Source organism: Castor canadensis, chromosome 2 (genome assembly GCF_047511655.1).
Source record: "Castor canadensis chromosome 2, mCasCan1.hap1v2, whole genome shotgun sequence".
NCBI classification, from domain to species: Eukaryota; Metazoa; Chordata; class Mammalia; order Rodentia; family Castoridae; genus Castor; species Castor canadensis.
The window spans coordinates 19645328-19669687 of record NC_133387.1 but is presented as its reverse complement, the minus strand read 5'-3'; the positions used below and the strand labels follow the sequence as shown (position 1 = coordinate 19669687).

The 24360-nt window shown below is 43.6% G+C and overlaps 1 protein-coding gene across 8 annotated transcripts in view; it reads right to left on the bottom strand.

The window, feature by feature from the left end:
• The window catches only part of Wdr91 (WD repeat domain 91), a 36368-nt gene that overhangs the window by 3296 nt on the left and 8712 nt on the right, over positions 1-24360 (bottom strand). For 6 of the 8 annotated variants that reach the window (XM_074062506.1, XM_074062475.1, XM_074062487.1 and 3 more), the window contains 8 exons: positions 14101-14259; positions 9900-10093; positions 8721-8871; positions 7004-7098; positions 6731-6899; positions 3424-3532; positions 2653-2765; positions 1047-1244 (listed from right to left, as the gene is read on the bottom strand). In XM_074062506.1, the coding sequence (XP_073918607.1) occupies positions 1047-1244; positions 2653-2765; positions 3424-3532; positions 6731-6899; positions 7004-7098; positions 8721-8871; positions 9900-10093; positions 14101-14259 (1188 nt within the window). Of the gene's footprint in view, positions 1-846; positions 957-1046; positions 1245-2652; positions 2766-3423; positions 3533-6730; positions 6900-7003; positions 7099-8720; positions 8872-9899; positions 10094-14100; positions 14260-24360 lie in introns of all 8 variants that reach the window. The other 2 variants (XR_012444192.1, XR_012444193.1) reach the window with 2 other exon arrangements.

The following is a 24360-nucleotide window of genomic DNA, read 5'->3' as shown; positions in this document are numbered from 1 at the left end:
TTCTGTCTCCCCAACACTTCCTCCTTCTTCCAGGGCTTCTGATCCACAGACTGCTGCCTCCTTCAGGACTTCCATGAGGACTCGGTCTTCACTGCCCAAGGCTGCACTGGCAGTGCTGTGTCTCTTTCTAATTTGCCTGTGAGCCTCAGGAGATCAGAGATCCCATTTCAGATCTCCTTGGTGCTCTCCACAGGGCTGAGTCCAGGACTCAGCACACAACTGCTGTTCCAAACATGCTGTTGACTGATGAGCTATGGCAATGAGAAACACTGAGAATATTTCACCTTGAATGACTCCTTATACCTACACCTGAATACCACCATCAGGCAAGTAACTAAAACGTAACACTGCAGCTAGGAATTGAATTCACTTAGCACTAACTCTCTATGTGAGCTCAGGCTAAACACAAATCCTCACTACTAGGCTATTGGATAATACTAGTAAGGTGCTTTAAATTTCATACAGTTATAAAAAAAAAACCCACATGAAATAGAGCATCTCTGACTTGAAGACTGAAGCAAATGTGTAAACTAAGGAACAAAAACAATGTGGACAACTTACATCATGGTTTGACAAATAACAACCTCAAACTTCTGTCTCAAACGTAGGCTATAATGTACTTATCTCATGAACCTCCCATGACATAATAGATCTGTATCAGATTAGAATAACTAAACTAAACCACCACAAGCCTGTATAGCACATTCCTCCAGTCCAACACTGCAACTCTTCTCCCTATTCCTTAATGGCTTTCTGTAATACGCACTATTTCTAAGAACTAGGAACACAAAAGAACAGAATCTTGTCAAGGACAGCGAAAGGACAAGCAGAGAGAAGGGCGGGTACCTCGTGTTCTGCGCAATCCCACCTTCTCTACTGGGGCCGAGAACCAGCCCCAGTGGCCTGCAGCAAGGAGGCTCCATGTGCTATCTGTCCAGTCCCAGGCTCCTCCACAACTATGCAGGGTGAGACAGAGGGCCAGGCTCAGCCATGGCTGACCTCCAGGGAGGAGCCCCCTGCCCACTATGACTCCATCACCCAGTTACCTTGTAGATGACACCCCCGGTGGCAGAGCACGTCAGCATGTAATTGCCCTCTGAATCAAATGCAAACAGCCGGCCCCTGGGAACTTGAACCTGCTTGTAGCCGCTATAGCCGGACAGGACAAAGGGGCCTGTGGCATCTGAAGGGAGGCTGTACTCGGACACCTTCAGGCCGCTCTTGTGGATGTTCCACTGGATGAACTGCAGACACAAAACACAACCAGAGCACCCTCAGCAGGCACCCAAAGGCAAGTCAGGACCCGAGCATGGGAGGCACCACCAGGGCCCACCCAGAACAGAGGCCGGTGGGGGCAACCCACCTCCCTCTGCCAGAGTTCTGACAGCTTTGAAAGGCCTTTCAAGATCCACAGGCAGAGTAGGGTTTGGGGTGATTTGTCCATAGGCCACCCCAAAGTCCCATCTCTTGCCAACATAATTTGCTGGCAGAAGGGGAAGAATCCAGAAGAGTCAGCAACCTCATGTCAAAGTCCAACTTTTCTTCTTCCCTCTGGTCTGAACTCAGCAGAGGAAAAGGGAGAATAACTGCCTTTGTATGGATTCCTGATCTCTCAAGCAGGAGGGATGCTTCAAGTGACTATTACTATCATTATCACCATCAGTTAGAGTCCAACTTGATTTTCTTACTTAGGAACAAAGTACAGAGGACAAATTCTAGATCCATTTCCAGGTTCTCAGCAGTGCAACTGATTGGACATTGAGTAGTACAGATACAAAGTTAGCTCCATTTATTATGGTGTGCATAACTCATCAGCCCACAGTGTGGACAGGGTACTTGGCTGTGACCACCACTTCATTGGGAATCCTATCCATGCAAATAGAAGTCAAGCTTTAAATCCTCCTTCCTATAGTTTGGGGAATTTTTTCATTCTTTGAGACAGGGTCTCAATTAGCCTAGGCTGGCCTCAAACTCTCGATCCTCCTGCCTCAGCCTCCCAAGGTGCTAGGGTTACAGTTGTGCACCACACCCAGTCCCTTCATGTAGCTTTCAGATGAAGGGCTGAATGTGGGTGCAATGGCACAGGCCTGTAGTTTCTCAGGAGGCTAAGGAATGAGGATCACTTGAGCCCAGGAATCTGAAGCCACCTGGCAACATAGCAAGATCCCAAACCACAAAAAAAAAAAAAAAAAAAAAAGGAATTGATCTTGTAATTACTGGTTTCAACGGAGAACACAGGTAGTTAGTATAAAGCCTGAAGGTATAGGAAGGCATATATGACAGGCATCCCCAGAAACTTTCCAAGGTCATTGCCATTCCTACTTCCTAACACCCTTCTGCAGAAGGAATCTATAAAGGGCATGTCTTTATATGATATTTTGGAAGGAGAGAGTCTTTCCTTTTCACTGCTACAGACTTTGCTTGGGTTTGTCGGCCTCTGGGAAGCTGTCCCCAGCCCCTCAGCAAATTATGCACCCACGGAGGTCACCACTCAATTACCAAAGCATATCTTGGCCCCAAGACCCATCTTATGGGTCCCTATTTTACAGATGACAAAACGGTGGTCACAGAGTTCATAGACCCATGACCGGATCTGTCCCCTGCCTCTCATAGTGTCCCCGCACTCTGTCACTAAATCCCTCTGGCACCTACCTTGCCGTCTTCACCGATGCTGTACACGGCGTTCTCGTCACAGCTGAACTCCACCGAGTAGACTTCCCCACAGTGGGCCTTCCAGCTCATGGCGCACTCATGCTGCTGCATGTCTAAGGCAGCAAGAAGGCCACTAAGACTTGGGTACACCTTGAAGACTTCTGCCTAGCATAAGCCCCTCTCTCTTGCCCACCCTCTGCTTATGAATTCTAGTGGTCAAGGGACTCCTGGACCCGACAGTACTGACCCTACCCACGAGGCTGGGCTACCTAAGAGCTGCAGAAGCAGCTTCTTTAACAGGATCTAAGTGAGGTTTGGGAATCCCTATGGTGAGCTGGAGCTCATTTAGGGATCCCATAAGTCTAGGAGGACACAGGAGTCCTTCCTATAAGACCTCTATAAGTCCACACAGAGTGCCCTAGGGTTCCATTATAGATACAGTGGCCTGTCCCCATCTCAAACCCTGGGGACAGAGAAGGAGCTACCCACATCAAGTGAACAGTATTACTCTTGTGTGTCCTCCTGCATCCCACACAGGCAACAAGGACTCAGATGGAATAGCCCAAGATCTAAGGCCTATTGAGCTCCACTGGCTCCACATCTGTTAACACTAAGCACGTGCAAGCTGACTATGCTGGGTGTTTTGGAAACTTTGACCCCAAGTTGAGCACTTCCACGTGCATTTAAAATCTGGCTTTTGCAATAGCCTCTACTCCAGCTGGTCACTTAAGAATGGGACCATTCAGGATTGCTATGAGCACACTTGTGTACCAAACAGCCGGATGACGCCATCAGCCGCCCCTGTGACCAACAGGTTCCCATTGTGATTGAAGGCCGTACAGTTGATGGCAATGGGTTCGGGGTCCAGGGAGAACTGGAGCTATTAAAACCAAACAAAAGCACCATTAGCAGACCTCATCCAACTCAGATGCAGATACAGCAGCCCCATCAGATCCTCTCCCTTCCATGACTTCCTTCTGAAAAACGGATCTGGACCTTTGTCAAAATGCTGATCTTATGGCTGACTGTGCTCTTTTGAGAAGCAAGGTCGCTGTGCTTGAAGACATTTTGGTCTCCACACTGAGACAACAATCCATGTTGGTTCAGTTGCAAAATGAGTAGTCCGTATCTTAGCAACCCACGCTTTACTCAAGTGCACTCCAAGCTAAATCCTAGTGAAAAGTCAAGCTGCCAGCAGGGACTACCACTTCATGACAGGTAGCTGTAAGTAATGGAGGGTCAACACACACAGGTCCCACAGTTGCCTCAGTTCCTTCCCATCAAGCCCAGCATCTCGTCACAGAAACACCTAGAAATACAGGAGCTAACAAACCACCCCAGTGAACTTAAGGTCTATTGCTTGCTCTAGTAATTAATGAAGAATATCAGTTCAAACAATAGGGAACCCCAGAAACCCTAAGTCACCCTCTTGAGATTAAAAATACAAAATAGAATGTCATATAATGTTCGTTCTGCACATGTTCATAGTACTGAGAGAGCAAATAAAGGAATCCTCTGAGGCCAAAAGTGAGGAGAAAACAAGGTATCTGAGGAATAGTAAGTGAACTTGAACTCCAAAGCTGGCTTTCATAAGGGGCATTAATAAAATCCAGTTTACCCAAGTTCTCATTCTGACAGCTACAAAGCACTCAGAAGCCCAAAGTGTAAGACCTGCCCAAGTTCAGGTGATAAGAAATCCCCACACACTGTCGGAACTCCAAAGAGTTGTATCCTCACTGCACACATGAACTAGAAATAAACCTACTTCACATAAAGGGATAATAAGAAAACTTATCCTGTCTGCATATTCATAACCATCAACTGGCCCCCATAGGGGTTCATAACTCAAATTCATAACCCCTAAGTAGCCTGAGAAACCTCAAGCAGAGAATTTATTTTAAAGTTGTCACAAGCTGGTAGTGCCCCCAGGTCCCTGGCACAAATGAAGGCCAACCTCCAGAGAAATGCACCTCCATCCCCAGCCTCAAAATAGTCTCAAGGATAAAGGTCCTGGGCACAGAGCCCACAATCAAAATTTACAAGGTACAGGAAGCTCAGGCAAAAGGAACAAGCATTCAAAGAAACAGCAGATGGCAGACTCAGATCCATGCAGGCTTCAGATACTAGAATTATCAGACAGCATAAATATGAGTGTACATACACTGACCACAGTCATGTTCAGCAAAGTAAGAGTAACTAAAGATATGGACAGAAAGGGAGAATGTAAGTATGACAAAGCCGGTTTGTAAAAATAAAGTTAGCTCTTCTAAAACACTGAAATTACTGTCGTAAGAGATAAGTTAGATAGATTAGATACAGTAGAGGAGAGAATTAGCAAACTGACAGAGCTGCAGAGTGATCACAAATACAGCAAAGTGAAACAAAAAAGAGGAAGAGAGAAATTCTAACCCATATTTTCCAGAAGGCAGGAGATAACCAGAGAACTGTAACACTGGAACAACAATGACTAAGAATTTTTCAGAATTGGACAATGACATAAATTCTGATTCAGAAAACTCAACAAATTCCAAGCTGGAGTTAAAAAAATTTTTTTAAAACTTAAAAACCAGAAAATCCATACCCAGATACTCCAATGAGAAGTTCTTAAAAGCAGTCAGAGAGAAAAGACAACCAAAAAAGGAAGGCCAGTTCCACTGATAAAGAAATTCTCAATTTCAGTAAAAGCAGCCAGAAGATAAGACCAAGCTATACAACTGGGAGACACATAAGCTTCCAACTAGAATACAACATTCTAGAAAAACATGTACACCATGACTCCAATCATATATAGTTAACTATGCTGTTTGTGGATAGATATTAATGTGACAAACTAATTTTTAAAATGTAAGGCAACAGCAAACAAATTTTAAGACAGAGTCTCCTTGGAATGGGGAAGCAGGGGAGACTGTAACAGAGCACTCATAAAGTACTGTACTACTTTTAAACTAGGTACTCATTTTACTTCTTTTCTTCTCATTATACCATAACCCATGATTTCAAAATGCTTTTGTATCTATTCAATGTCAAATGAAAAATTTGAAAATCACAAGTAAACAGACGATTATAAATCACGGTAAAACCTCTGGAGGAAAAGAGCAAGAGACCAATAAGGAAGAGGAACTGGATTAAGTGGTGTGGAGGATGGTGGGTGAGGTCACCAGAGGGGGCTCTGCAGATGGTCTGGAGTAGGTCCCTAGAAATACAGAGAAGTGGCTAGACTGGAAATACACTTTGGAGATGACAGTGACAACATCTGCTCATGGATCAACTGTGTGAGCAGAGGGAGAGGAAGGATCTGGGAAGACACCCAGTTTCCAACTGGGACACATTTGCCAAGTGAGGAAAACTGGAGAGGAGGAGGCGATGGGGCAGGGAGTAGAGATTGACAACCCAGTTGTGGTCCTGCTAGGCCTGAAAGGCCTGTGAGACTTCCCAGTGGGTGTACAGAGCATTTCTGCAGGCAGACTTGGGAAGGTATAAGCTGCACATCTGCATCATAGACTATATGGAGGGCAGGGACCTCCTGAAGATGGGGAACAGCAGGAAACAACATGTTCACCATAAAGAACACACCACTTTTGAGCAATGAAACTATTAATAAGAAACGCTACAGCCTGTTACAATAGTGAATTTAACATCTTTTCTCTCCTGAAGGCTATGGTGACCACCACAAGTGCTATTATTGCTCAGAAGGAGGAGATCCTTGGCTCCAGGCTGTCCAGACAGTGGTCACCTCTTATGAACATGCACCACCATGAGCTGCAATTCTCAAACAATGCTAAGTAACCAGGGGTCAGAACAGACAGCAGTCCATTCCTAAAAAATAAGCCACATGGTCCTCTGGGAGGTTTTGGGTGACTTAGTCTATGGCACAATTCTGAATGTCCACATTTGCTCACAGTCTGCTCTGTGGAGTTCGTGACTTTCAACACTTAAAACCTGGAAATCTTCTCACAAATCAAGACTCTAGAGATGACAAAACAGAGAGGAAGAAATTCATCAAACACAGGTGAGTGTGGACAGCGTACCCTCCAGGCAAGTACCCAGCCCCAGGGAGACCCATGGGCAGGTCCTGTACCTGCTGCTTCATGGTTTTGGTATCCCACAGCAGCAGCTTGCCAGGGACCTGGTTCATGCCCTTGCTGCCGATGTTTGGAGCAGAGAAGTCCACCTGGGAAGTGAGGCTTGGGGCTGCGGCCGAACACACGAAAGAGGCCCCATTGGGGCTGCAGGCGAGAGACAGGATTCTGCAAAGCACATGAGCCCAGGGTCAGACATCACCCACCACAAGGGAAGGGTGACACTCACAGCAAACAGTAATATTGGGCACGGGGACAGTACTCCAGCTCACCTGGGCATATCATCGTTGATGTTTATTTCACAGAGATTCTTCTTGGCTTCCGTGTCATAAAGACGCACCGTCCCCACACCACTGCCCAGCAATAGCTGAAACAAGAAGGGTTAGAGGGTAGGAAGGGCACATGGGAGTCAGGAATGACTACAGGAGAGAGGCCAGGCCATTCCTGTGAGGTGTAGAGTAGGCAAGCTACAGAGGTGGGGCCCTTTCCCACTTATCCAGTGGCAACCATGGACTACACTTAAAATGACATAAAGACATCAAAGCCAGCTTTGAACAGAGGCTAAACCACAAGTCATCTGCTATGGTTTGGATTGATGGAGGGTGTTGAAGGCTTGGTCCCCAGTATGCCCATGTGAGAGGTGGTGAGGCCTAGTGGAAGATGATCAGGCCATTGGTACATCACTCTCAGAAATAATGCTGGACTCCCAGAGTAAGTTGGTTCTTTCTTTTGAAAACTGTTAGAAAAGAGCAAGCCTGGCTCCTGAATCCCTTTCTGGCTTCCTGTCTCACCATGTGATCTCTCCCTCTGGCATGCACTCCCACCAGGACACCATCCACCATGCTGTGATGCAGCCAAGGGACTCTCACCAGAGTCAAACAGATACTGGCACCATGTTCTCAGACCTCCTGAACTGCAAGCTAGATAAACCTCTTTTCTTTATAAAGTAGCCAGCCTTGAGTACGTTTTTATAGCAACAGAAAACAGATATGTTACCTCAGATATACCTCAACAATAACTGGATGGCTAAATGAGACCCTCTGATCTTCCCTCTTTTCTTTCAGTTTAAATCCCAACTGTTCCAGCCCTTCCTTCTCACTCCTGGTTTATCTGCTTCCCCTTCCTGGTACTGGTTCTAGCTGGTCAATGAGGTTGGAAGACTGCCCATTTGCCTTTTCAGGGAGGGCTCTGGCTCTGACTCTGTAAAGGCCTCTAGAAAAAAACATAAACAAGGTTCTCCCTGCCTCCAGGAACTTAAGATTTATTTGGTGAGACACTTCAAAAATATTTAACAAATACTACCATAAGAAAGTGCACAACAGCCCAGGTCTGGGGGGGTGACCCCCAGGAGTCTTAGCTAGACTGTGACCTTGGCATTGGACACTGGTTCAGGAAAATCCTTGAGATAACCTAGGCCCATGAGGATAATTCCTTTAGTTTTTAAGTTACAGAAAACTGGAGTTTGTCTCTTGCGCTATATAGTGTCTCTGTAAAATGGAATAAAAGAAAAAAATACTAAAGCACTTTTATCTCCTTAACTACAACTCCTATGTCAAGTACTGAGGTCCAGAGAGAAAAAGAACACTACTATTCCTGGGGCTGTGGGGCCCTGGGGAACCTCAGAACAGAAGAGCGTCTCCTCCCCAGTGCTACTGGCTACCTTTGGCCCTGAACAGGGGAACTCAGCAGCAAGAAGGCCGGAGCTGACAAATGTGGTCAGAAACACAGACAGATGGCAGGAAGCAGGTGATCTCTAGGGACAGAGCAGCAGAGACAGGATGAAGCCTCTGCCATCTTCAGGCCCCCTGTGGACCCGTTTCAATTTTTATTAACGCAGTAACTTTACTATCACCTCAAACAGTAGGATCCCACTGGGCCAGCATTGGATGTGGGGTCCTTGGATGGCAATGATGAAGAGGAGGGAGGGGAGTTGGCTTTGCTGCCTCAACTTGGACCACAGATGAACCCTACAGGCAAAGCACCACGCACCAGCCTGTCCCGCTTGGTGGCCCACTCCAGGGACAGCAGTGGTGATTTGGAAATGGAGGATGCTTTGGTCTGCATTATGGTATTGAAGGACCACACTTTGATGACTCCATCCACGTCTAAGCTGGCAACTCTTCTCCCTGAGCAATCCACTCTGAGACAAAAGGAAAGGGGAGGTGTTAGCATTCTAGACTCGTCCTCTTCAGCATTTCCAAATTTCCAAATTTATTGAAAAATAATACACCAGGCATGATGGCTCACACTTGTTATCCCAGCCACTTGGGAGGCCGAGATTGGGAGGATTGTGGTTTAAGGCCAGCTCAGGCAAAAAGTTAGAAAGACCCCATCCCAATCAATAAGCCAGGTGTGGTTATCCATGCCTGTGGTCCAGCTACACAGGAGGCTGAAGGTAGGGGAATCAAGGTCTGAAGGCCCTGGACAAAAGCATGAGACCCTACCTGAATGACGACTAAGCCAAAAAAAAAAAAAAAGTGCTCGGGGGAGTAGCTGAAGAAATAAAGTACCTACATAACAATTGTGAGGCCCTGAGTTCAAATCCCAGTATTGCAAATAAAACAAAACAAAAGGCTTATATTTAAAGGGTGAGTATTGACTGCTTCTAGAAATATTTATTCAAGAAGTATTATTAGGCCCTACAATATGCTGAGTTCTGTGAAGAACACAGGTTATGGAACAGCAGTAAGATTCACTTGGGGCTCTTGCAGTCTGTGGGAATTTGAAGCCTCCCACACCACACTCCAGAGCAACCCAAGGACCCAGAGCAGTCAGACTGTCAAAACAAGAAGCCTGCCCTCCCACTGAAAGCCACTCCACAATGGTTTGTTCTTGAAAGGCCACACATTCACCAAGTATGAGTGCAAACCGAACATGGTAACTATTTTCCTAGAAGCACCAACAGAAAGCAAATTAAAATTGAGTGAGTCTTGGGGTTAAAACAAAGCCTAACTTGTTCCTAAATCCCAGAGAAACAGTACTAGAAAAGGTAGAGAGGTGGACCACGCCCACGGCAGCTCTGAGCAGGACCCCAGAAGGCAGCTGTCCAGCAGTCCTCTGATCCTGTGTGGGGGAATATGTTCCTTTAGGGACCACCCACTACCCCCCACTTGTCCTCTCCAGACTCACAGGTTTGGCAGGTGTCCCTGGCCAGCCCGCCCCACCCACCTGCAGTGCATGATGGACGAGTGGTGCTCTCCATACTCCTCCTGGCCCAGCACAATGAAGGGTTGCTCCGGGTGGCCTCCTCCTCCCTCAGGGCCTGCCATGGACATCCGCGCCACTGGCTCCACTGGCTCCACGTGAAGCTCCAGGAAGGGCTCGGCCTCTGAACCACTGGCTTCCGGCTTCTTCTCTGCACACTGTGATCAGCAAAGCAGGGATATGTCAGCTAGAAAGGGTCTCCACACCCAAGAGCACATTGGGGGACTCTCAGTGGTCACAGAGTCCAGAGGACCACTCTGAGCAATAGCTCACCTAGGCAGAGTGGGGTGCCTGCTCCCTGAACTGCCTCTTCTAGGAGACTTTGCTCCCCTCACAGGCCCTGCAGAGGAAGAGTGGGGCAAAGGCACTCCCTGCCTATCACAGCCGATGGGACTTGGGACATGCTGCTTGACAAGGTCAAGCTGAGGATGAGACACACTATTTGAGAACTATGGTGCACCAGTCCTGTGCTGAGTGGTTTATAACTCTTCTCTGAGTTATTCCTCCCCAGAACCACGTGCAATGCTGTTATTACCACACTTACAGCTGTGGCAACTGCAACTGAAAGCAAAAGCTAAATGCCTTGCCCAAGGTCCCAGGCTGGCAGATGGCCAAACTCAGACCCAGTTCTTAGTTCCCTTGCAGTGCACCCATGCCAACCAGCACCTCCTCCAGGAAGAGAGTACCAGGAGACTAAGAAACTAAGGCCATCGGCCAGGCATGAAGAGACACACCTGAGGACAGCAGGATCTGCAGCAGCCCAGTGTCTGCCTCCCTATGGTATCAAGTGTCAGCCAGCATGTTTACTCTGTGCTTAGCAGACATACCCTAGGCGAGGGGGCATCGGCCACCCCTAGGGTCCTGATGCTCCTCCAAGTGCACCTTATGAGAGGAGAGGCAGAAGTTTAATAATAAATAACTGAGGGACCTCAGACCTCAGGAGGCTGTGACTAGACTCCATCTAGAAGCAGCCTGACCCTCCAGAACTAAGCCTTCCAGATCTACTGCTACCAAAACATCATGAAAGGAGATAAAAGGTCAAGAAGATGAACAGTAAATTCCTTGGACTTCTGCCTTTCACCTGGAGTATTTGTCAGAAAGGGCAGATACCAACCCACATTTCAGAGGGGCCACTTTCCAGCCCTGCACACCTAGGTCCTCAACATAGGTGTGACCACAGCATTTGGCTGAGTAGGTATAGCACCTCACAACTGTAGCAGGGGAAAGCAAGTCAGGGTGACTCTGGGTTAAACAGAGGGAACCAAGTCTCAGGCCCCATGATATGCCATATGCAGTTAACCTAAGGGAAGCAACTGTATGCCAGGGTCCCCACAACTCATCTTTAAGAGCCCTTCCAGAGGTGGCCCTTTCTGGCCCTACCTGAGAAAATGCTGCCAGGGGAAAACCAGGCAAAACAGGATCCCAAGTAATTAAATTCAGAAAATTAGATAACACCATGCCCTGCACAGTGATAAAACTCAGAAGCAGGCTGGAGGCTTGGCTCAAGTGGTAAAGCACAAAAACCACTTGATCATCTCAATAGATGCAGAAAAAGCCTTTGATAAGATCCAACACCATTTCATGATAAAAGCTCTAAGAAAACTAGGAATAGAAGAAAAGTACCTCAACAATATAAAACCTATATGTGACAAACCTATAGCCAGCATTATACTTAACGGTGAAAAACTGAAACCATTCCCTCTAAAATCAGGAACGAGATAAGGATGCCCACTATCTCCACTCCTATTCAACACAGCACTGGAATTCCTAGCCAGAGCAATTAGGCAAGAAGAAGGAATAAAAGGAATACAAATAGGTAAAGAAACTGTCAAAATATCCCTACTTGCAGATGATATGATCCTATACCTTAAAGACCCAAAAAACTCTACTCAGAAGCTCCTAGACACCATCAATAGCTACAGCAAGGTAGCAGGATATAAAATCAACATAGAAAAATCATTAGCATTTCTATACACTAATAATGAACAAACTGAGAAAGAATATATGAAAACAATTCCATTTACAATAGCCTCAAAAAAAAATCTAATACCTAGGAGTAAACTTAACAAAGGATGTGAAAGACCTTTACAAGGAAAACTATAAACCTCTGAAGAAAGAGATTGAGGAAGACTATAGAAAGTGGAGAGATCTCCCATGTTCATGGATTGGTAGAATCAACATAGTAAAAATGTCTATACTCCCAAAAGTAATCTACATGTTTAATGCAATTCCCATCAAAATCCCAATGACATTCATCAAAGAGATTTAAAAATCTACCGTTAAATTTATTTGGAAACAAAAGAGACCATGAATAGCCAAGGCAATACTCAGCAAAAAGAGCAATGCTGGGATATCACAATACCCGACTTCAAACTATATTACAAGGCAATAACAATAAAAACAGCATGGTACTGGCACAAAAACAGACATGAAGACCAGTGGAACAGAACAGAGGACCCAGATATGAAGCCACACAACTATAACCAACTTGTCTTTGACAAAGGTTCTAAAAATATACGATGGAGAAAAGACAGCCTCTTCAACAAAAACTGCTGGAAAAACTGGTTATCAGTGTGCAAAAAACTGAAACTAGATCCATGTATATCACCCTATATCAATATTAACTCAAAATGGATCAAGGACCTTAATATCAGACCCCAAACTCTAAAGTTGGTACAGGAAAGAGTAGGAAACACTTTGGAAGTAACAGGTATAGGCAAGGACTTCCTCAATAGAACCCCAGCAGCTCAGCAACTAAGAGATAGCATATACAAATGGGACTTCATAAAACTAAAAAGCTTCTGCTCAACAAAAGAAATGGTCTCTAAACTGAAGAGATCATCCACAGAGTGGGAGAAAATATTTGCCAGTACACATCAAACAAAGGACTGATAACCAGAATATATAGGGAACTCAAAAAACTAAACTCTCCCAAAATTAATGAACCAATAAAGAAATGGGCAAGTGAACTAAACAGAACTTTCTCAAAAGAAGAAATTCAAATGGCCAAAAAATACATGATAAAATGCTCACCATCTCTAGGCATTAAGGAAATGCAAATCAAAACCACACTAAGATTCCACCTCACACCTGTTAGAATAGCCATCATTAGAAACAACACCACCAACAGGTGTTGGCAAGGATGTGGAGAAAAAGGAACACTTACACACTGCTGGTGGGAATGCAAACTAGTACAACCACTCTGTAAAAAAATTTGGAGACTTCTTAAAAATCTAAACATAGCTCTGCCATATGATCCAGCAATACCACTCCTAGGGATATACCCAAAGGAATACGACACAGGTTACTCCAAAGGCACTTGCACACCCATGTTTATTACAGCACTATTCACAATAGCCAAGTTATGGAAACAGCCAAGATGCCCCACTATTGATGACTGGATTTAAGAAAATGTGGTATTTATACACAATGTAATAGTACTCATCCATGAAGAAGAATGAAATCTTATCACTTGCAGGTAAATGGATGGAACTGGAGAATATCATCCTGAGCGAGGTTAGCCAGGCCCAGGAGACCAAAAATTCTATGTTCTCCCTCCTATGTGGACATTAGATCAAGGGCAAACACAACAAGAGGATTGGACTTTGATCACATGATGAGGCGAAAGCACACAAGGGAGGGGTGAGGATAGACAAGTAACCCAAAAAAAATTAGATAGCATTTGATGTCCTCAATGCAAAGGAACTAATGCAGAAACTTTAAAGTGACAGAGGCCAATAGGAGAAGGGGACCAGGAACTAGAGAAAAGGTTAGTTCGAGAAGAATTAATTTAGAATGTAACACTTATGTACAGGAAAGCAATGCAAGTAAACTCCCTGTATAGTTATCCTTATCTCAACTAGCAAAAACCCTTGGTCCTTCCTATTATTGCTTATACTCTCTCCAACAAAATTAGAGATAAGGGCAAAATAGTTTCTGTCTGGTAACGAGAGGGTGGTGGGGAGAGGGAGGGGATGGGGGCAAGGGGGGGAGAAATGACCCAAATATTCTATGCACATATGAATAAAAGAAATTTTTAAAAAGTGGTAAAGCATCTGCTTAGCAAGCGCGAAGTCCTGAGTTCAAGCCCCAGTACCACCAAAAAAAAAAATCAGAAGCAGGGTAAGGGATCCCCCTGCAGCCTCTATGTTGGAATGCCCCATACCTGAGAGGAGGTAGTGGACAACAGCTCCTTCCTCTCCTTGCCGTGGTCCTGTAGGCGCCGCTGCCGCTGCTGGGTCCAGCTGGACTCCCCAGAGCCTGGCCCACCCAGGAGGCTCTTTACGTCTTTGGCCCCAGACACCAGCTCCTTTCCTTTAGTGGCCTAGAGGACGAGAAACTAGTTGTGAAAAGTCTCTTCCCAGCTACCCAGGGCAGTGACAGTGGGCCAGAAGGAAAGCAGGTGCCAGGGAGCAGCTTCTCTTCCCAAAAGTTCTCAGAAAAAGCCCACCCTGGCTGTCCTGGGCAGGTAGTTCAGCCAGCCCAGTGAGACTGCAGCTTGGGTGACCTCCCTGTTAAGAGTGGGACAGGTCAGCTGTATTCCTCAGCCTGTACTCTCACTCACCTAGACAGATAATCCCCTTGACCTACTGGGAACAATTCACTTTAGTTAAGGGGGAGGAGCACAGCACTTACTGAGAGATGCATAGGTGGCCCACTGCACACCCAGAGATATAAACATTTGCACACCACAACATTTGGGCAATACAGAAAATTATATAAGCAGCAAGCGATCCCCTCCCTCGAGGGAAAAGGGAAAACATACCATCTCTTGTTTGGGGCAAACTACAGGACTAAGCCAGCTACTGCTTCTGGGTGCTGAAGGATTTGAAAAGGACTACTAGACAACTAGATATTTTTAACAGAAACTATTAGAACCCCAAGGATCTTTGAGTAAGATAAATTGGACAGGAAAGAAATTGGTATTTTTCGACGGCTTTTTGCAGTAAGAGTGATAATGTCCAGCAAGGCTACAACAGCAGTGAATGAATCCAACAACTCCTACCCACCAGAAGACTTCTCTTCCCTTTGTAGAAGCAACAGCATGCACGGTAATTGTAACAGAGAAGAACTGAGGAACCGTAGCATCCCTCACAAGGTCCCTGGGATGGGACCCATGGGGACCCAGCCCTCAGTACACAAATCCACTGACTCCTCCCCATACTTACTGATCCAAAAGGCAAAGAGTATAGACTGAGGAATTCCAAAGCACGTCTTCAAATTCTCTTAACACATTGGCAGGACTCAAAAGGTGACCATATGCTCTTTATGCCACAAAAATAATTTCAGAATACAGAAATGAAGGAAAACTTTCAAACTCTTTTTCATGAAGCAAGTGTAACATTTATCTAAGCGTGATGTTATGGCTTTAATATGGAATGTCCCCCATAGCATCATGTGTTGAAAGCCTGGGAGGTGATGGAAACTTCAGGAGGCGGGACCTCGCTGGAGGAAACAAGTCACTAGGGGAATGCCTTTGAATGGCACATCATGTCCCAGGTCCCTTCCTGTCTCTCTGCTTCCTGACTACTTTGAGGTGGTAGCTTTGTTCCTCCACACCCTCTTACTGCCATGATGTTCTAGTTCACCATGGCCCAGAAACAACAGAGCCAGCCAACGACGGACTGAAACCTCTGAAACTGTTCCTCCTTGAACTGTTCTTCTCCGGTAATAACACATCTGATAAAAACAGCTGCAAGAGAGGAAATTACAGAATACTGATCTGAATATCAATACAAAATTTCTAAATAAAATATTATTGACTAGTTTAGAATGTGTGTCCATCCTAAAGCCAGAATCATACAAAATGGGAAACATTTGGAAGTAGTGCTGTTATGGATGAAAGAAAGAGGCCCACTGTTTCCGCTGTTTGCTTTTGGGTGCTTTGTTTTGTTTTGTTTAGTGTGTGTGTGTCTGTGTGTGTGTTACTGGGAATTTAATCCAGGCCTCGCACATGCTAGGCAGGCACTCTACCACTTGAGCTATGCATGCATAGCTTTTGTTTGTGTTTTATTTTTGAAATAGGATCTCACTAACTTTGTTTGGGCCAGTCTTGAATTCACAGTCCACCTGCCTCCACGTCCCCACCTGCTGGGATTTACAGACATGTGTCATCAGGCCATGTCTGGAACAGGTCCAATTATACACAGGAAGTGGGTATATGATAAAGGTGATTATTTTCAAATTATTGGAGCAAAGATGGAATTTTTAATGAATGGCATTGGGAAAAGAAGATAGCCATTAAAAAAAAAATTACATCTATTCCTCCTATCATATACAAGAATAACCTCCCAATGCATCAGATAGCTAACTGGACAAAATACAACAAAGTTAATACCAGAGGGAAACAGGTGCATTCAACCGGAGTTAGGAGAAAACTGACATAACTCAAACTCTAAGTGCAGTAAAGTGATAAATTTGACTGCATTAGAAAACTAAGCTTTTGCTTAGCCAAAAGAGTACCACATGCAAAATCAAAAGATAAAGGACAAACTGAGAGAACTATTTGCAACATATACGACAAGCTCAATATCCTTGATACATGAATTTATAAGAAATGCACAAAAATGAACTTTTAACACATGAAAAGATGCTCTACTTCACCCATAATAAGAAAAATACAAGTGAAAATGCACTTGAGGCACCATTTTTGAACCATCATTTTGGCAAAAGCTCCAGAGCTGGATGCTAGATTCTGGTGAGGCTGGGGGAACAGAAATTCTCATATATTCTTGATGGAAATGCAAAGTGATAAAACCCAAATGGATGGGAGAAAAGATATTTATAGTATCCTTGCAACTGTTCTATAAGGTTCAAAGTATGTACAAACAAAAAACTAAAAAAAAAAAAAAAAAAAAGCAAGGGTAAAGTCAAAATGCAATGTAATAAATGCCTTTAAACAAATCCACAAATCTCTGAGAACGTCCATATGGATAAGTTGCTGGTACAGCTGTGTGCTGACTGGATGATGAAGCTGCATGTGGGGAGGCTCAGCCCTACTGTGCGCTTTCCCTGGGTATTCCACCTTACACTTCGCTGTATCGAAAGCAGCCAGCATCATCTTGGCCCTTGTTAATAACTGACTGAAATGCATGAGTGGATGGGTGGAGGGACAGCAATGAGTGGCTGGATCCTGACAGCTACTACACTTGTTCTAGCACAGGTTCAGTATCCCTTATCCAAAATGCCTGGGACCAAAAGTGATTTTTTTTTTATTTTGGAATATTTGCATATACATAATGAGATATCTTGGGGAGGGGACCCAAGTCTAAACACAAAATTCATTTCTGTTTCACATACTCTTTATATATATAGCCTGAAGGTAATTTTATACAATACTTTTTTTGATGGTACTGGGGTTTGAACTCAGTACTTCACACTTGCTAGGCAAGCACTTGAGCCACTCCACCAGCTCTATACAATATTTTTAATAATTTTGTCCATAAAACAAAAATAGAGAGGAATTTTCCACATACTGGTGCTTTAAAAAGTTTCAGATTTTGGAGCATTTCAGAATTCGGATTTTTTTATTATAAATGCTCAACTTGGGTAAGTTTTACATCTGAAGAACTATTTTGTTGACAATTTCATTTAACAGAAAGTAAAGGAGGTAGCAGGATATCCACTACACTAGGCTTATTGTAGATTCCTCATCAGGATGTATTAAGGGAAAGGGGGCTGGACTTTGTAGCTCACACTCATAATCCTAGCTACTTGAGAGGCAGAGATCAGGAGGATCATGGTTCAAGGCCAGCCTGGGCAACAAACGAGCCAGGTGTGGTAGTATACAACTGTGATTCCAGCTACATGAGAGACATAAGTAGGAGGATTGCAGTCTGAGGCCAGTCTCCAGTAAAAGTGTAAGACCCTATCTGAAAAATAACTAAAGCAAAAAGGGCTGGAGGCATGGCTGAAGTGGTAAAGGGCCTGTCTAGCAAGTGCAAGGCCTCTAGTTCAAACACTAGTACTGCCAAACAGAAAAAAAAAAAGGAACCCAGGCACATACCATAACTTTCAGGAACATATATAAGAATAATTCAGAGAAAAGGGGATTTTTTTAAAAAAGAATTAACACACAAGTGAGGGGTGACAGCCTGAGGCATGAAATACCTCATTTTATGTCCCAAGAAGAGGGAAGGAAACAATTAAAGGAAGGAGTGGTAAGTCAAAATCAAAAAAAACAAGCAGACCCATCAGAAAGTGCTAGAAAAGCTAAAGCACATGTTGAGCAGAAGCCCTGACAAGGACAAGCTGAAGACCATGAGAAGTACCGTGCAGAGCCAGAACAAGAAGAGGAAAGCCCGTTATCTGGTAAAGTTGCAGTGCTGACTGATAATGCAAAGAACACAGAGGCTCTTTACTTCTGCGTGTGTCTCTGCTGTCCTCTCACACAGATAACTTCCTATTGACTACTTTCATGATGGCTGTTCTTAAGACAAAAAGAAAAGAAAGACAGATGCTGGCCTATTTATATACACAAAGGCCTCCCCTTGAGAGGGCAAGAACGGTGTGTCATACTGACCAGTCACAGCATGTTTTCATTCCAAATATTAGAACTGTGCCAGTAACAGCTGTGGATGCACCTTGAGGAGGAGAGCCAGTGAGAGGTTAAGAGTCTGTTCCTAAAATGGGCCTCAGGGGATGAGATGAGGAGGGGACTGTTCAAACGGGAACACTCTCAAGCCCAGGTCTGGGGAGGGGGAAGACTGCTGCCATCACGTACTGCTTCATCTCATGTCACCCTGAAACCCCCTAGAGACAGTCACTGAAGACAGAGACACCAAGCAGTCACATCACAGTCTAGGAGGTGCCACGTCTACTACATCTGTTCTCTGCTATACACATGCCCATGTTGTCTGTGGACCACAGAGGTGTGTCCATGGACATACAGCATGTCCCCTGCCTCAGGACCTGCTATAGAGGGAGACAAGCACTTGGTGACCCTCTTCTTTCCTTATTACCCCTGGCATCTGATAAATGCCATCCTTTCCTTTGTCTATGCTTCGTATTGAGCATGCTCGATTCAAGTAGTCCATATTGACACCGTGGCTGAATCAAAAGCCACTGCAACATTTCCCCAGCCAGGGCAGACACCCCAACATGAAGTACAAAGACAGCATTTCTCTCGTAAGTCAAGATGGCAAGGTTGTCCAGTGTGTTGTCTTACTGGGACTGGGCAGCTTGTACTTTCCAAAATGAAAATACAAATGGGGTACATGCCTATAATCCTTGTTCTCAGGAGGATGAAGCAGGAGGTTTGTGAGCTCAAGTCCAGCTTAGGCTATACAGAGAATTCAAGGTCAGCTTCGGCTACATAGTAAGACCCTGTCTCAAAATAAATAAATAAATAAATAATACAAGTGGGTATTTAAAATAAAGACATTATGATAAATTAGGAATTGCCTTTAAACAATGGGTAATTTACACCAAGAGACCACTGACTAAGCATGACCTTTCAGATTCTACTTGAAGAAAAGAGAGCTTCTCCTTCAACCATAAAGGCAAGCAACAAGGAAAAATTCATGTACTGAAAGTTGATGAAGATACTGTCCACAAAACACTTTAATAAGCAGGCAGAGTCTACTTATGTCTAGCTTCAAATATGTACCACTTAAATATTTTCTACAACATGACCAGTAATTGAAGGCTTAATTTTTAAGAGGAAACTTTATAAAAATCTTAACCACTGGATTCATATAATACTCCAATGTCTTAAATTATATTCTACCATAATCTACCTGACTCACAACTCAGGAGAGATACTGTAATCTTATCACTTGACCTACTCCCTCTGCAGATGGATATAAGTTGACACCTGCTTATTTTCAGTGACCTGCATAGATTAAGAGGGATGTCAAAGCTTCGCAGATCTTTCTAGGCAGCATCCAATTGGGATAGGAAATAAGTCCCAGTAGTTTGGCCTCACCTGAAGCACGACAAAGCCAACCACAAGACAGGCCTTCCTAACACAGAAGCTGTGGGACAGAAAGACTGGGAAGAGGGTGTCCTTTTCTCATCCCACCAACTCCATAGGAACAGGCCCCAGGGCAGCTGTCTTACCATGAATGTCTCAACAGCTAGCAAGTAATTTGATGCCGGGATGGCAGAGGTCCTTAACCCAAAAGGGCTCAGGGCAGGAATGAACAAGACAAGACAAGACACATATCAAGAGGGCCAGCAGGCAGATGACCAACTGGCACAATTTTATTTTTTTCAGCCAGCTTTATACAAAAGAGGAAGAGACTTAAACATCAAAAGCACTCTGACCTAGTTACAACCTTTCTGTTTTGGCCACCCTGCATTCTTACTGCCAGTGTCCTTGACTAAGTATAAACTTCTTTTTAGTCAAGGGAAACCTCTTAGCGTTCCTTCCCACTGTGATAGAGACATGGTGCACCTGCAGGTTCCGAACTTGTCGGAATGCTGCTAAGACACAGCGACCTTGTCAGACTGTGGCTTTTGGTTCCCAACATCTCCTCTCTTTTATATTTTTTAATTAAACGTGGTGAAGGTCCGCTTTTAATTTGAAGAGCTGGTACATGCCAATTTGGCAGACGACTGGAAATAAACACAGAATAAGTAAAATTAGAAAAGTCATTCCAAGCATAATCCAAAATGAATGTCTTAATATGTTAAAGTAGTTAAAACCTTTTAAAGCATCTAACACCGGGCAGCCACATCTGAGGGTTGAGTGATAGGCAAATTGCTGTTTTGTATATCTAATATTTTTTGATGCAAAGTAACTAAATCTAAACTCAGTTTAGTATGAGACCTTTTAAATGCTGTTTAATATGTTCCCAGCTCTATTGGGACTCATTATAAGGTTTGGAGGTAATGCATATCCATTGGAAAGATGCATGACACCTTAATGATGCCCATTTATATATAGTAGGATTTATAAAAGAAAAAGGAAAGGCTACAGCTAGAAAAAGAGTAGCAAAGCCCAGAAATCGGTAGCTCCCTGTTTAGGTGAAGGCTGGGGTTTTTATGGACGTCCCAGCTCAAGTTAGGTGGGGTTTTTTTATTGGCCATGGATTTGCAGGCTTTCTTAGGTGAACTGGTGTGGTTTGTACCTCTATTGGGGGAGGGGAAACAATCTAGAGAGCATTTTGCTCATCAGCCCTATGGAAGATCTATCAGACCCTTTATCTATTTTTTAGGATGCAGAAATACAGTTTATAACTCCCTCTCAGGGTGCAGGAATGCAGGCCTATAACTCCCCAGGATGCAGGAATGATACGGCTCTCCACTGAGGATGGGATACCCATTCATCTGCCTTGGGTCATCAGACCCAATGAATCCCCTCTCTGAGACAAGCACCCAACTGCTGTTGGGGAGAGGGGCGATGACTCATCTAGCTGCTTCGTGCTGACAATGGGGTGATGGGAGGATAGGGGAGGGGGTACTGGTCTCAGGGGTTGACCTGTGCAGTCTCCAGGGGCCCCTGATAGAATGGGATGGAGGGCTCATGCGTAGGAAGAGGTATTTCTTGACCAAGAACTGGAGTTTGATCCCTTGGACATGTTGAGATAAGAATCTGGTGAGAGCATTTATTATACAAGGGCCAAATAGGAGTATTAGCAGGATCATAAAAAAAGGTCTGGCAAGGGCTGCATATCTAGGGATCAAGATTCTGTAAAATCCTGTAACTCCCAAGAAAGCTCTAAGCTGCTTTATGGTATGGGGGAGTGGCAAATGAAGGATTGGGTGAATTTGCTTATAACTCGGAGAGTAAGCCTGTCCCTTTAAGACCACACCAAGGTAGGTGACCTGTGGGAGGCATAGTTGAGCTTTTTTTTTTTTTTTTTTTTAGAGACTCTGTATCTCCAGGAGACCAGACAGTTTAAAAGGGACTCAGTTGCCCTGCAGATGAGGGGCTCTATGGCTGTGCATAGAAGAAAGTCATCAACATATTGAAAAAAGGTGGCCTCTGGGTAGTGCCAACCTAATAAGTCTCTGGTTAGGGCCTGTCCACAAAGATGAGGGCTGTCACTTTCATAAGAATTTTAAATTTAAATAAAATTGTTTTTCCAATTAGTCTTATTTTTATTATATAGACCCATACAGAAAGGCAACTTTAAACTGTTTTTATACAATAAGTAACCTATAAAGACACCAGTTGTTAATAGATATAATAAAAAATATAATATTTATATTATATATTTATAATATAAATATAATAGATATAATAAAGAAATTGAATGTAAATTATTTATAATGAAATGAAACAGACTAAAGTTACTGTCCATAAAATAATGCCTATAATTTAGTTAGACCTGATTGACATAACCTTTAAAAAACTGATTTTTCTTAAAAGTAGCAGCAGAAAAGGTGGGGGAGAGAAAAGAACAGAAGCCTTGTATTTTTTACATTAATTTTATAATAAGAACCATCCTAAAAATGTTTAAATATATGCATACATAAAAAAATGTTGGTAGGCATGCTATAAATGTCAATTTAAGCATGCACAGATTCAAGAGCTCAAGAACATGTAAAAATTAACTTAAGTGGCCACAAGTACATTGATGAGTTATTTTTTGAAACTTTCAGGAGTAGATTGAGAAGTGTCCCATTCTGTTTTTTTAGGATCATTTTGGGAGGATTGATAGCTGAAGTAAGAGTCAATAGTGTTTTGAATCAGTCCCAGTTTTTAATAAGACTGCTATCATAACTATTAGATTTTTTTTCTCTAATAAATTAATCACATCATAGACATACACAAAACTTACACAATGAAACACAAAACAATTATAACAATTTTGAGTGCACTCTAAGCTGACTTTAAGATACTTTATAACCTCTATTACACAACACTGAACATAAAATTTCTGTAAAGAGCCTGCTCCTTACTTACTTGTTGGCCCATTTCTCTCTTGATGTTGTTCCATACCCTTGAATTGAAACTAAAATTATGTTTGCATGCACCTCCAGAGCCTTCCTTACCTTAAGCCTCTGTTCGGGTCCCTGTTTGGTGGCACCACCTGCAGGGATCACAGAGGTCCTTAACCCGAAAGGGCTCAGGGCAAGAATGAACAAGACAAGACATATATCGAGAGGGTCAGAAGGCTGATGACCAGCTGGCACAATTTTATTTTTTTCAGCCAGCTTTATATAAAAGAGGAAGAGACTTAAACATCAAAAGCACTCTGACCTAGTTACAACCTTTCTGTTTTGGCCACCCTGCATTCTTACTGCCAGTGTCCTTGACTAAGTATAAACTTCTTTTTAGTCAAGGGAAACCACTTAGCGTTCCTTCCCACCGTGATAGAGACAGGGTGCACCTGCAGATTCCAACCTTGTCAGAATGCTGCTAAGACACAGCGACCTTGTCAGACTGTGGCTTTTGGTTCCCAACAATTTGATACTAATAAGAGTTAGAAGTACAGAAGTGTGTGGACACTGGGCTTTCTTTACATCACAGCCAATTAAAGCTTATCTGTATAATAAGATAATTCCCACTTGCTGTGCATAGCTCACTAAGTGGGTGTGAATTGTGAGTTGAGTGCTGGGCAGCCCAGGCCTGCCTGCTATTGCAATTAGAGATCCCAAGAGATCTTGGGACCTGTGGTTTTGTGATTACTTTTTTTTTTTTGATTTTGCCTGCAGATTTATATTGAAAGCCTGGAGAATGCATATCACCATCTATTCTGTAAGAATAATGCTATGAGTAGTTCAGAAATAGTGACAATGGTTTCATCAGTAGCCAAAATGCTGATGTTAGTGAAATTTACAATGCTGTATATAAATCACATTTAAAATAAGAATCATTTTAATCATTTTAGATATTTCTAATTTAATAATAAAATATAGTCTATGTTTGTATCTGTGCTTATCCTCTACAAAGAAGAGGTCTCTGGTGTGGTAGTGGAGAGAAGACAAGACAAAGCAATACAGTTCATGTAGAAACCACTTTCATTGCATACTGAGTTTGCCATACCCTGCATTTGACATTGGTGAGAAAGAATCTAGAATTGTACACTCGGATTTGGGCATCAGTTGTAATAGAAGGAATGAAACATTAGAATGCACCCCCAGAAGAGGGGGCCCGGGCTGTGGATCTAGAAACCACGCCACCGAGCTAAAAAGATGGAGAGAGGGGTAAGTGGAGAACACTTCATGTGAAGGTAGGAAGGGCTGTCCTATGTGAGAAGCCTTCTACGTAGCTCCAGAAGGCAAAGCTAAGATCGGTGAGTAAACGTTATAAAGAGGGTTTAACAAACAACTCTCTAACAAACATATGTCCCATTTTAACAGTGAGCGCCACATCATAGGAACTTCAATCTAGAGAACTGCTTCTATGTCCAGTGGGAAGGTGGGCTGGATAACCTTAAAGCCCTCCTCAAACACTAAAATTCTCTCAGTTTCTTGAACCTCAAATCTACTTTAGTTAATTTTAGAACTGAAATATCAATGCTGAGTCTAAATA